General features: G+C 33.8%; 1 protein-coding gene across 1 annotated transcript; it reads left to right on the top strand.

The window, feature by feature from the left end:
* Positions 1–2,152: 2,152 nt before the first annotated feature.
* LOC133200192 (kelch-like protein 30) lies at positions 2,153–8,194 on the top strand. Its single transcript, XM_061335995.1, has 6 exons — positions 2,153–2,487; positions 2,818–2,856; positions 3,152–3,556; positions 4,169–4,388; positions 6,316–6,549; positions 7,613–8,194. The coding sequence occupies exons 1-6, from the start codon at positions 2,158–2,160 to the stop codon at positions 8,116–8,118; spliced, it is 1,734 nt and encodes a 577-aa protein (XP_061191979.1). The 5' UTR covers positions 2,153–2,157; the 3' UTR covers positions 8,119–8,194.
* Positions 8,195–14,309: the final 6,115 nt, after the last annotated feature.

Raw genomic sequence — 14,309 nt, 5'->3', positions numbered from 1 at the left:
TCTTTTGGCTAAGCATTGAGTTTAAAATGTTTGTGAATTTCTTACTATTTACAGATAAACAGTTGCTATGATCGCTCATAACAGGTTTATAATAAAGTAGGTTAAAATTCTTTGTACTTTATAAATGTTATTTCTAGAATGAATTGTAAAGTATTGAAACTTTTTTAAAATAAACAATGCAATGAAACCGAAATAACGAATCTCTTTAAAATATTTATCTGCATTTGAGATAACAAACTGGGGGTTTGAAAATATTTTTCATATCCCAGTTAATCAGGCTGAGATTTCTCTGACTTTAACCCCCGCTTTTATTTTGTGACATATGCGGGGGTCTAGCTCCCCTGCACATGTCACAAAACACAAGGTTATTTAGTTTATAAATATAAGCTAATTTAGAGAATTAGTATCCCCCGCTTAAGGATAAAAGAAAAGCATGCGCGGTCGCCCCCCTCCCCCTTTTCAGAGTTATTTAAGTATATATTGAAGCAAAAAAAAAAAAGACTTTGGAAACCCCACACCAACTAGAAAACGTGGACCCCTGTTAAGAAATAGGTTTTTCACGGTTGGGAACTGAAAGCATTTATTTGACTAGAAAAAATTCTCTCGAAGCGAAGGATCGATGTCATTTTAAAGTAGGTTAATTAATGATTGATTTATTTTAAAATTAGCAAAATACGAGCTTGAAGCCGGGGTGACTGAAATTGTTAGGTACATGTATCTTGTGGAAAGAAAAAGAAGGGGGTGATCCTATATACGAAACAAGCGCCCGTGCAACCATACTGTTAATTTTTCAAAAGAGAATTTTATTTGACGGATTTTTGCCACTCCTCCGGATTTCTTTTCGGTTCTAAAATTAGTGATTTGCTCTGAGTTTCCAGTTTGAAAAAGCGGAGAATTCAAGAAATAACTGATAGTGGTGTGCAATAATTATTGAATTAACGTAACATTTACATTTCATTATGCCTGTAAAATGTGGCTATGCATAGGAATATGTACAGAGAGAGAGAAAGAGCTTTCTTGAAAATGTTGATTGTAAGAGAATTCTATTTTGTGAATGACAATAAGCTAGTTTTAGTAATCTCTGGAAATATTCTTGTACAGGTTTCCCAAATAGAGAGAGTATCTCCCTGAAACGGAATCATTTCTCTTAACAGAAATAAGAAAAAATCCCGTAAACAGGAATATAGAATTTACTTGATGGTTTTTAAATTCTGCAGAAAACCCTTTTAAGAAAGAAAATATACAAGAAAAATGCCATCATGTGGTGAGATTTTACTTTTTAAAACCAACCTTGCTGACCCAAATTCAGGGTTTTCCACAAGGGGTTTTAACATGGTGGCCCACCATGGTTAAATTTATGTGTGCCATGGTTAAACGAGCTGCACCGTGGTTAAAATCAGCGGCCACCATGATTATATTTTTATTGCATTTCAGTACTGACACTTAATTTTTAATGACCTGAGTAGTTAATTGTGTTTATGCTATGACTGGCATGGCGCACGTCGAGAGAAAGTGGACTGTGCTAAACAAACACGGTCGTTGTACATGTACCTGTATACTGTGAAGCTTGACATTTTAGAGTCAATCAGCTGATTATCAATATCTTCAAGTTAATTTTCCTCTACACATGTAATTTCCTATCCCCTTGCATTTAATTAATTCCTCTTGCTCCTATTTTAAATATAATTTTTTTTTTATCTTTCTGACAAAATGGACATGAACACTAATCACCAAGTCTAAGTTTTAGAGTTATCTCCCGTTTTTATGAAACGTTGTGTGGTGCTGTTTTTAGAACTGGAGCACATGGAGAAGTAGACAATGGAGGAAAATCGGCAGAAAAAAAAAGAAAAAAAAGTTTAGAAATAACAGAACAGAGAAAGCAATGTTACAGTTATGTCAAGTTTATGCCCCTGGTTATATTAAATTTTATTTATTATACATATTTATGTATTCACATAAAATAATTCTCTTATAATACATATGAAAAGGTAAAGAAATGAAATTTGAGCTTTTCACCATTTGATAAGTACATCCACTTTGACCAAGGATATAATTATGTTATTTAAATTCAATTCAACCATTTTCTGATTTCTTTGCAGAGGTGTTCAGAATATGCATCATTGAGTTCTAATGTTTTCTGAGTGACGTTGAACTAACATGGAAAACAATGCAAAGCATTTTAACAATGAAAAATGTAACAATGGAACTGTTGTAGAACATCATCTCCCAGATGAAAGTGAACATGATTTAAGGCTCAAGGTTAGTGGAGTGGAATTCCGATGTAATAAGCTACAAATGATGAAGAACTGTGAGTTTTTTAGAGGCATGTTTCAGAGCAACATGAAGGAAGCTATGTCGGACTGTGTTCAGCTGAAGGAGGCAGACATTGAAACCATGTCAGCTGTCATAAACTTCTGTATGACTGGTAGGATACAACTGTCCCCACAGAACATTCACACGGTCGCAGAACTGGCCTGCAAATATCAGGTTCTTATGAAAATCTACACTTTCAATTGATAATGTTGATTTCACGAGATAACTTTTCAGTCATTGCTTGCACAGTTACAAGAAGAATAGAGATATACATAATGGTTAACTTTATTATGTACATGACTTTTAATTTAGAGAAAAAATTGCACTTGTACTATTTTCATATGAATTTTTTTGTTAAAATGGGGCTCCTAAGTATTGACATTTACATAATTTACATATACTATGTTATATGTGTTTCAGCTGGTAATTCAGTGAAAAAATCTAAAATATGATAAAAACAGTATTCATCAGGTCTTTCTAGAGGCATTAAACTTTCATTTTCAGATACCTAAACTGATTGAAAAGTGCAGCCTTTATCTGCTGGTAGGGAAAAAAAGTCATTTTAATTTATATTTGATGAATTTTTTTATGAAATCTAAGTCATTTTATAGATGTTTTTATGGCACTTTATTTATATACTGTCTTTTAAAAAGTCAGGTATCTTAATTTTTCACATCAATTTTTATTTAATACATTTAATATTAATAGTATAGGAAAAACATCTTATAATAACTATTGGGTTTAAAAATTTAGCCATTATAAAGTTTCAAAGAAATATATATTTCTAAAAATTTTTAACTGTCCTATACTTTATACCATTTTGTTTTGTTTATTATAGGAATCCCTGAATGCTGACAACTGCATCTCTACAATGTTATTTGCTCACAACATCTACCTTAAAGAGGCATACAGAAAATCCAGGTTTTATGTCCTTTGGAATATCATGAAGTTGCTTGAAAAAGATGAATTCTTAGAAATGGAAGTTTCTGATTTAAAGAAAATCATCAGTGATTCTCAGTTAAATGTTAAATGTGAGATAGAAACCCTAAAAGCTGTGATGTGTTGGATTAACCACAGAAGGTCAGAGAGAATTCATTTGTTATCAGAGATTCTCTTGGAGTCCAGTCTCTTAGATTTTTGTACTGACCAAGACTTGGAAATGATGGGGAAGAATCCAGATATCATAGAGGACTGTAATAGTGATGTTAAGTCAGGGCTGGTGGCAGCAAAGAATCACAAAAGGGTGATCAAATAATATTAATCTATTGTACTTGCCTTGGATCAGCAGTTTATAATACTAAATTGCTAATATGATCATCATGATCATGGCTTAACTTACTTAAAAAATGCAGTTTAAATGAAAAGTTGCTTTATTCACTATAATGATTGAATTTAAAGATTGAGACAAATTTAAATCTATAATATTTACATTTGCTAATGTTTCCTTTTAAATAACACTATTAAAAGCAACGTGTATCTATATCCGTATAAACACGGGTTTCTCGCGTCATAAACGTTTGACGTAATTTCTCAGTGACGTCATAAAGGGTTGAGTGCAATCAGTAGATCAAACTCGTGCCGTTGAGTTTGAAAAAATAAAACATTTCACGCGTTAAAGGTTATAATCAGGCGAAAAATATAATATGAATAAGTCACAAATGTAAATATAAGAAATAAGGTATCATTTTAAAACATCTATAGGGATATAAATATGGGTTGGTACGAGATCAAATTAACCATAAAGCCCTTTGTATTTATATCCTGATAGATGCATGTTTAAAAATGATACCTTATTTCTTAAATGTTTATTACAATAAAACCCATTCATTCTGCTATATTTTCATCTTTAATCTAGAAGAGGCGCTTCACACCTCATCAGATTGTTTCTGTAGGTGTACATTTGGAGAGTGATTCTGATGAAGATGATGGAAGGGATTCCATATCCAATCCTCGACAGATCGTGTTTTACGATGTAGATACATGTCAAACAGTGCACTATGCTGACACACCTGATGGATGCTTAGTATCCCATGATGCTTTGATAGGAAAAAAAGGATACAGTGTCTGTGTCCAAGGTCTGTTTAATTTTATAAGCTGAGAAGTTTTTTTATGCCCCCTGCTACAAATTGTTTGTGTGTGTTGGAGAGGGGAGTATACTTGACTTACCTTGTCCATCTGCATGTATTATCTGTATATGCAAGGATATGTTATGCTTTTAGGTCATTTTCTTCTTATCTCAGGGGTTATCCAATCCAAAATTTTGCATTTTTGAATATTTAATGAGATGCTACATCCAATGCAGATTTAATATTTCAGTGTCTCTTGAAACAGTTAATACATTTTTACTCTTTTGGTTTAGGTCACTTTTCAGCTAATCTTTGGGGATATCAAAATTAAGGATGAATGCCACACCAAAATTTTATTTAAATGGTCATTAAGAATTCCATTTTAAACTATGGTTTCAGCATTGAAAGACCGATGTTAGCTTCTAATTATTTTATACAAATTTTTTTGCATTTTTTCAGAGAAAGTGAAAAAAATATTTTATTTGCAGATTAGATACTTTATGGTTTAAAATTTGCTATTAATAAATGCATTTTATGAATGTCTAATAAAATATGTTAATAAAAGCTGGATAGACATTTTAATTTTTTTAAATAAAAAATAATTGATGAAAATAAAACACATAATTTGTGAATATTTTTTAAACCTTTGGTTAAAATCTTAATAAAACTAGTCACAACTAGGGAGAATATGTTAGTCAATCATATTTTAAAAAGATATTGAAATGAACTTTAGAAATTGTAGGGAAAATAATTGTTTTAATATTTGGACCAATCCCCCAAAATTAATCTGATCCCGATCAAAATGAACACAAAATAAATAAAATAATAATTCACTTCCTTCTTTTTGTATTTACCACTGAGGAATCTATTTGATTATCAAGTTCAATTACTTTATAACCTGTATTACACCTAAACAAACTAGTACTCTTCTAAAAATGTTATCTATTTCCAATTATTACATAATTCTGGTTGGGATCAGTTTAAATTTTGATTGGGATTGGCCAAAATTAAAAAAATTAATTTCTTTAAAATTTTGCAATTTCATTTCAATTTCTGTTTAAAATATGATTGCATAAGATATTCTCCCTAGTTGTGACTAGTATTATGAAGATTTTAATCATAGATTTAAAAAATATTCACAAATTATGTATTTTATTTTCATGAATTATTTTTTATTTAAAAAATTAAAATGTCTATCCAGCCTTTATTATCATATTTTATTAGACATTCATATTATGCATTTATTAACAGCAAATTTTTAACCCTAAAGCATCTTATTAGCAAATAGAACATTTTTTTCATTTTCTATGAAAAATAGGAAAAAAATTCTTATTAAATAATTGAGAGCTAATATTGACCTTTTAATGCTGAAACCACTACTTATCAGGGATGTCTTAAAGATCTATAAAATAAAATTTTGGTGTGGCATTCCTCCGTAAACTTGGAGAAATGATGCCTCTGTGGCTACTTCATGTTGTGCATGTTCCAAATGCTGCATCAGACAACTCTCTGGTTAATCTTAAATTAAACTTAGAGGTATACTTCTCTGGATGCAGTATTTGAAATTCACCATGATTTGATTGGGTCCTTTTAAGGGTATTAATGCCATTAGCAAATCTTTCGTTATTATGTATGATCGGATGCAAGTAATGATTATCTTTCTTTGACCTTTCAACAATTTTTATTCTAAATTCACTGGCAACTGCACAGCTCGAAAGATCATTTTTCCCTCATAGGGTTTGCAGTTCATACAAGTTATGCAAAAAGAGTTAAATTACTGATAAGATATTATATCACTATTCCTGCAAATACTTAAAAACTTAAAAAAGAGCATTCCAGATGAAGTGTAGGTTTGTATTATTTAGATTGAAAAAATGTACCGGTATATGATATGTTGTCTAATACTCTGTATTAAATATGATACCGTTATTTTTAGAAGAGAATATGTTTGTGAGTGGAGGGGAAAATATGCTAGGGAAAAACACTTGGATGATGGAGATTTGGTGTTACAATTCTTTTGAAAAGACATGGAGGGTAGTGGGAAAGCTTAGAGCACCTAGAAGACATCATGCCATGTGCACTCTGGGAGAATCATCACTGCTTTTGATTGGTGGATTTGGCCGATACAGATATCGTCTGGACTCAGTTGAAAAATGGAATCATCAGACTGGTAATATTACATTTTATCTGTAAAACATATTTATATTATACTGATCACAGTTTATTACCTGTCTTTTCATGTCTTCTAACTTTTCATTCTCTCCATTCTCCATTCATGCATTCCATCCTCTCACTTAATTTAAAACTACATGTTAATTTTCAGTTTTAAACCAAATTTGGCACCAAATACCCATGATAGTTTGATTTAATTAACAAAAGGATTATAAATACTTCTTAGTCTTGGAATTAAACAAAAGACAAAAAATAGGCATTGGCACAGTCTGGAATTTTTATTCAAAACATGTACATCTAGCTCTTCATTTCTACCAGATATGACAATACAGGGTTAAATGTGTGCATAAAGCCAACCTTTCAGAAATGTAGAATTACAGTAATGTAGAATTTAGACCAAAGCAAGGGGGATAGTGGACTCTGCTGCATCCCAAGAAAGTACATTCATATTGTGAAAAGGTTTTAAACCATGAAAGCACTATGCTGTAAGGATTTGTACTATAAATGTACATGTAAATCTTATATAAGTAACCAAAATTTTATAGATGATTGAATAGGATAAAGTCTTTGAGAGATCCATTAATTGTAAGAAAACAAACTTGCAAGGATCATGAATCATGCTTAGATTCTACAAGTTACATACAATTTTAATATAGCAGATTATTTCTCAAGTGGATAGAGAGTCATACATTGACTTAACTTGTATAGATGGTGTCAGTAATAATGGAAAACTATAAAATTGATGCTGCAAACAATCTCCATTATTTCAAATCCTACATTAAAGGAACATGCATATATTCTCCATAGGAGATGCATACTGCCAGCACTTTATGCATGGTACTTAAAGTGGTGTGTGTGTCCTGTATTTTCTACAATAGTGGTCCAGGTTAAAGCAGGTACCACATATTTCCAAGTAACTAAAGCCCAACATTGACCAAGCAAACTTGCATAAAAAAATTTATGAGCATTTCTATTCTCAAGTGAAAATTTCATATAGGACATTCCAGATTTTTGTGCATGTTTTTCACTCCGTGTTTTAATGAATAGTTAATTCTTTACAGAAGAGTGGCACGAGTTAGCATCCTTACCAGAGAGGATGGTCAACATCACGGCCTGTCAGTGTGATAACCATATATTCGTCATCAAGAATGACTCCCTGTCTTCCCTTCTGTCATACAACCTAGAATCTGACCAGTGGACATGTCACTCTATACTCTGTACTCTAGGAGACGTGGTGTTTGATGCCAGAAGAGTTTGGATGATTCCAGACAATGAAGTTCTTTTTATAGGGATGGACAATCTTAATACTGTGTTAAAATTCAACACAGTTACAGACAAAGTTGAAGAGTGTTCTTTATTTGGGAATAATGATGATGATGATGGTGTCCATTCATCAGGTTATGGTGTATATAAGCAGATTCCAAAACATTTTAATGTAACCAGTGAAGCCATTCAAGTTTTGACAAAAGTTTACCATATAAAGGACAACCTAAATAGAGACAAGTTGTGGCCTTTTTTTTGTTTCTTTGTTAAGAATGAACTTTTTGCACTTCCATCTTTTCCCTGACTAAATGTAAAAAGGTGTGCATAAAAAAGTTCTGAAGACTGTAAAATGTAAGAATTAAAAAGCTATTCAGTTTTGATTTGCTTATTGTAGTTGAGATTTTTTTAATTTTCAAAAACTGAGCTTAATCTGCAATGGGTTGTTCCATAAACAAAATTAGTGTTTCAAGGATTGCATGTGATGCCTGCTAATGCATAATGCAGGATACATGTTCATAACACAAACAAAAATTTGATGCATGGATTGATATATATTTTTTGATTGATTTTGAATAGAAGTAACCTTAATAATAAAGCCCTAAAATATAAAGATATAAGTTTTTGTGGTGCTTAAATATGCAAGTTTGTGCCGTTTTCTGTGTCAACCTATACAAAAATTTGCCCACATTTTTAAAAAATTATTACAAAATCTTACAAAAATTTTTATCCTGGCAAACATTATTCAGGTTATTTATATGAATATAAATCTATGAGATATATTGCTGATTTATATAACAAGAGTTTATTATTGATCTTTACAGACAAAAATAAAACTAAAGGGTGTTTTTTTTAGATATACTAATTGTATAGTTCAAGCAAAAAAAAAAAATCCAAGGATAGCAAGACTGCAATTCATCATATTTATCATAAAAGTTACAATCAATAGAAATTCAAATACTAGCAACAAAAATATTTATTTCAACAATCCCTCAGATTCACAAGCCCAAGTTGGTCTACAAATCCCGATTTATTTTCGGCCCACTAACATCTCACGGCCTTTTCCATCAAGTCGAGAACATCATTGGCCTTTTCTGTCAAATGAAAGAAATATTATAATAAATTATTATTTATTCATATGAGTTTAATTCAGCAATCCACAAGATTCACTATGTCAAGACAATATACTCATTTTATTTTCAGACAACTAGAATGGAACAATCGGAATATCACCACAGCCTTTTCCGTCAAGTGAGAACTTTACTCAGCCTTTTCTGTTAAGTAGCGTAAGTTTTTATCTTGGTTGACAGAAAAAACCGAGTGAAGCGCTGATTACTTACAGACAGTTGTAAGTTTGTTTGTTTGTATGTTTTTTAACGTCCCTCTCAAGAATTTTTCACTCATATGGAGACGCCACCACTTGCCGGTGGAGAGCTGCAAATTTTGTCCTATGCTCGGCACTCACGGCCATAGAGCAGTGAGGGATCTTTTTCATGCCAGCAACTACTGTGACACGGGACCTCGGTTTATACGGTCTCATCCAAAGAACTGGTCTCCACGTCCCACAGTGGGATTCGAACCCGTGACGTAAGGATCAACTCCTTACTATGCGACTCTAGAGCAGACGCTCTAACCACTGCGCCACGCGGGCGATGACAGTTGTAAGTAAAACAGTTTGAAAGAAAGTATCATGAGGTTATAGACATATCAATGCTAAAAATCAAAGCCTTACCACAAAAATTCATGAGACTTATTAAGTTAAAGGTTCAAGATATTCTTGAGATATAGGCTAAAGGTCAAGGTTATGTGTTACTATGACCTATTAGGTCACCTTGACCTACTTTCTGAATTTTGTAGATAATCGTTTTTCAAAACATTTAAGGTCATTATTATGCCCCGCCATTAATATGGCCAGGGCATATAGAGATTGTCATGTCCGTCTTCCATCTGTCCCTTCACCCCACTTCACCCCACTTTGTGGTATAGCTCAGATCAAAGCTAAGTTTCAAAGACACTTTTCAAGATATTTTTATCAAACTTCATATGCTAATACAGCTATTCAACTGCATCAGCATTTTTTTACCTTAACCTTTCCCTTTGACCGCACTTTTTTTAAAGTAGTGTTAAGCTCAGTTTTAAAGAAACCATTCAGAATAATGATACCAAAACGAATACTGTTCGTTATGTCCTATGGACATATTTCTAGATTTGGATACTGTGAGGTTTAAAATAAAAAAAAACCTTGTAAGTCGATGCATCATGGGGCCTGAAAACATTTTTATCAAAAGTAGGTCACAGTGACCTACTTCCTAATTTTTTTTTTTGGCAGGTATTCATTTTCAAATTGTTTAGGAAGCATATTTTGGACACTTTGAAACCTATGATCATTAAACCTTGTCAGTTTGAAATTTTATGGCTATATTTAAATATTTCAAATGCTTGGAATCATCAAACTTTGTCAGTTGATGCATCTTGGGATCTCTGAGTATGTTAACCAAAACGTGGACCACAGTGACCTTATTTTGGAATTTCACAGCTGTATCTAAATACTTAAGATATTAAGAGGCTTAGAATCATCAAACTTTGTCAGTTGATGCATCTTGGGTCCTTGAAGTATTTCAACAAAAAAGTACGTCACTGTGACCTACTTTTGGAATATCATGGCTTTATTCAAATATTTCAGATACTAAGTGGCTTAGAATCATCGAACTTTGTCATTTGATACATCTTGGGACCTCTGAATGTGTCAACTAAAATGTAGGTCACTGTGATCTACCTTTTGAATATTAAGGCAATATCTAAATATTTCAAATAATAAGAGGTTTAGAATAATCAAACTTTGTCAGTTGATGCATTTTGGAGTCTCGAAGTAAGTTAATCAAAAAATAGGTCACGATGACCTACTTTTGAAATTTCATGACTGTATCTGAATATTTAAGATACTTCATGTAATTGGCTTAGAATCATAAAACTTGTCAGTTGATTTATCTTGGGTTCTCAGAGTGTGTTAACCAAAAAGGAAGTCACGATAACTTTTGGAGTTTCAAGGCTTTATCTAAATGCATAGGATATTTAAAGAGGCGTAAAATAGAAGTGATAGGTTTTACAATTTGTCAGAAGAGCGATTTTGGGCCTCTTAAGTGTATTTCTGTTGATATTGATGACTTGCAGATCAAGCTCGAGTTCCCCGTTGAATGACCGATTTTTTTTAGCTTTTCTGAGCCAAAGGCTCAAAGAGCTAATGCTATGGCCATTTGTGCGGCGTGCAGTGGGCGTAAACCATTTAGAATATGGGCCATAACTCAAGAACCCCTAGGCCAATTATTGTCAAATTTCTCACAGGGTATTCTTGGCCCAAGGCCTCCCATTTATACTAAAACTAGGGTTGTGACCTTTAAACAAGGGGAGATAATTAGGAAAATAGAAACAAAAGTACTGGTTGCTAAAAAATCTTCTTCTCAAGAACCACTGGGCAGATTATTACCAAACTTACATAAAAGGATGAGGATATGTTGAAGATTAAAAATTGTTTAAGGCATCACCCTGGGGCAAAGGGCGTGGTCTCAAGGTCACTTCAAAGTTGACCAAAAATTACATTTTTAGCTCACCTGAGCCGAAGGCTCAAGTGAGCTTTTCTGATCACATTTTGTCTGTAGTCCGTCTGTCCGTCTGTCCGTCTGTCCGTCTGTCTGTCCGTCTGTCCGTCTGTAAACTTTTCACATTTTCGACTTCTTCTCAAGAACCACTGGGCCAATTTCAACCAAACTTGCCACAAAGTATCCTTGGGTAAAGGGGATTCAAGTTTGTTCAAATGAAGGGCCACGCCTTCTTCCAAGGGGAGATAATTAAGAATTCGTGAAAAATTAATGGCATCATTAAAAAATCTTCTTCTCAAGAACCACTGTGCTTGAAAACATGAAACTTATGTGGAAGCATCCTCAGGTAGTGCAGATTCAAGTTTGTTCAAATCATGACCCCCGGGGGTAGGGTGGGGCCGCAATGGGCGATCAAAGTTTTACATAGGAAATATACAGGAAAAATCTTTAAAAATCTTCTTCTCAAGAACAGCAAAACCATAATTGGTCATATTTATATGGTAGCATCCTCAGATAGTGTAGATTCAAGTTTGTTCAAATCATGACCCCCGGGGGTCGGGTGGGGCCACAATGGGCGATCAAAGTTTTATATAGGAATATATAGGAAAAATCTTCAAAAATCTTCTTCTCAAGAACAGCAAAGCCATGATTGGTCATATTTACTTGGAAGCATCCTCAGGTAGTGTAGATTCAAGTTTGTTCAAATCATGACCCCCGGGGGTCGGGTGGGGCCACAATGGGCGATCAAAGTTTTACATATGAATATATAGGAAAAATCTTTAAAAATCTTCTTCTCAAGAACAGCAAAGCCATGATTGGTCATATTTATATGGTAGCATCCTCAGATAGTGTAGATTCAAGTTTGTTCAACTCATGACCCCCGGGGGTCGGGTGGGGCCACAATGGGCGATCAAAGTTTTACATAGGAACACATAGTAAAAATCTTCTTCTCAAGAACAGCAAAGCCATGATTGGTCATATTTATATGGTAGCATCCTCAGGTAGTGTAGATTCAAGTTTGTTCAACTCATGACCCCCGGGGGTCGGGTGGGACCACAATGGGCGATCAAAGTTTTACATAGGAAATATACAGGAAAAATCTTTAAAAATCTTCTTCTCAAGAACAGCAAAACCATAATTGGTCATATTTATATGGTAGCATCCTCAGGTAGTGTAGATTCAAGTTTGTTCAACTCATGACCCCCGGGGGTCGGGTGGGGCCACAATGGGCGATCAAAGTTTTACATAGGAACACATAGTAAAAATCTTCTTCTCAAGAACAGCAAAGCCATGATTGGTCATATTTATATGGTAGCATCCTCAGGTAGTGTAGATTCAAGTTTGTTCAACTCATGACCCCCGGGGGTCGGGTGGGACCACAATGGGCGATCAAAGTTTTACATAGGAATATATAGGAAAAATCTTTAAAAATCTTCTTCTCAAGAACAGCAAAGCCATGATTGGTCATATTTACATGGAAGTATCCTCAGATAGTGTACATTCAAATTTATTCAACTCATGACCCCCGGGGGTCGGGTGGGGCCACAATGGGCGATCAAAGTTTTACATAGGAACACATAGTAAAAATCTTCTTCTCAAGAACAGCAAAGCCATGATTGGTCATATTTATATGGTAGCATCCTCAGATAGTGTACATTCAAATTTGTTCAAATCATGACCCGCGGGGGTCGGGTGGGGCCACAATGGGCGATCAAAGTTTTATATAGGAACACATAGTAAAAATTCTAAAAAAAAAAAGAATTTGTTAAGAATAGCAAAGCCATGTTTGGTCATATTTATATGGTAGCATCCTCAGATAGTGTACATACAAATTTGTTCGAATCATGACCCCCGGGGGTCGGGTGGGGCCACAATGGGCAATCAAAGTTTTACATTGGAACACATAGTAAAATCTTTTAAAAAAAACAATTTGTTAAGAATAGCAAAGCCATGATTGGTCATATTTATATGGAAGCATTCTTAGATAGTGTACATTCAAGTTTGTTCAAACATGACCCCTGGGGGTCGGGTGGGGCCACAATGGGTGATCAAAGTTTTACATAGGAATACATAGGTTAAATCTTTAAAAATCTTCTACTCAAGAACAGCAAAGCCATGATTGGTCATATTTAAATGGAAGCATCCTCAGATAATGTAGATTCAAATTTGTTCAATTCATGACCCCCCCCCCCCCCAACCACTTTTATATTTAAACTTTTCAACCTTTCAAGATTGAAGTGATTTCTGCTTTTTCCTAGTCATAGTGCTCAGGTGAGCGATGTGGCCCCTGGGCCTCTTGTATTAAAATGTTGATATTTTGCTTACTATAAGGACTAGGATCATCAAATCTTGTCAGTTGATGCATCTAAGAACCTCATATCATGTTGACTCAAAAGTAGGTCACGGTGACCTACTTTTCAAATTTTGCGGCCATTCTTTTTCAATATGATTTAGAGGCATATTTTGAACAATTTAAGGCCTATGATCATCAAACTTTGTCAGTTGATGTATCTTTGGTCCTCGGAGTACGTCGACTAAAAAGTAGGTCACATTGACCTACTTTTTGAATTTTATGACTAATGTTTTTCCAAAACAATTAAGGTCATTAATTCGAATACTTAGAGTTTTAGAATCATTAAATCTTGTAAGATGATGCATCTTGGGGCCATAAAACATATTTATTAAAAAGTAGGTCACCGTGACCTACTTTTTGAACTTTGCAGGCATTCAATTTCAAAGCGTCTTAGAGGCATAATTTGACATTTTAAGACCTATGATCATAAAACTTAGTAAGTGGATGCATCTTGGGTCCTAAAAAATATCAACTGAAAACTAGGTCACCATGACCTACTTTTCAATTTATATGACTATAATGAAATATTTCGGGTACTAATTGGCTTAG

Source organism: Saccostrea echinata, unplaced genomic scaffold (genome assembly GCF_033153115.1).
Source record: "Saccostrea echinata isolate AGI-Se365-2 ecotype Australia unplaced genomic scaffold, CSIRO_AGI_Sech_v1 ptg000037l, whole genome shotgun sequence".
NCBI lineage: Eukaryota > Metazoa > Mollusca > Bivalvia > Ostreida > Ostreidae > Saccostrea > Saccostrea echinata.
The sequence above is the reverse complement of the archived record's forward strand: the minus strand, read 5'-3'. Positions and strand labels throughout refer to the sequence as shown.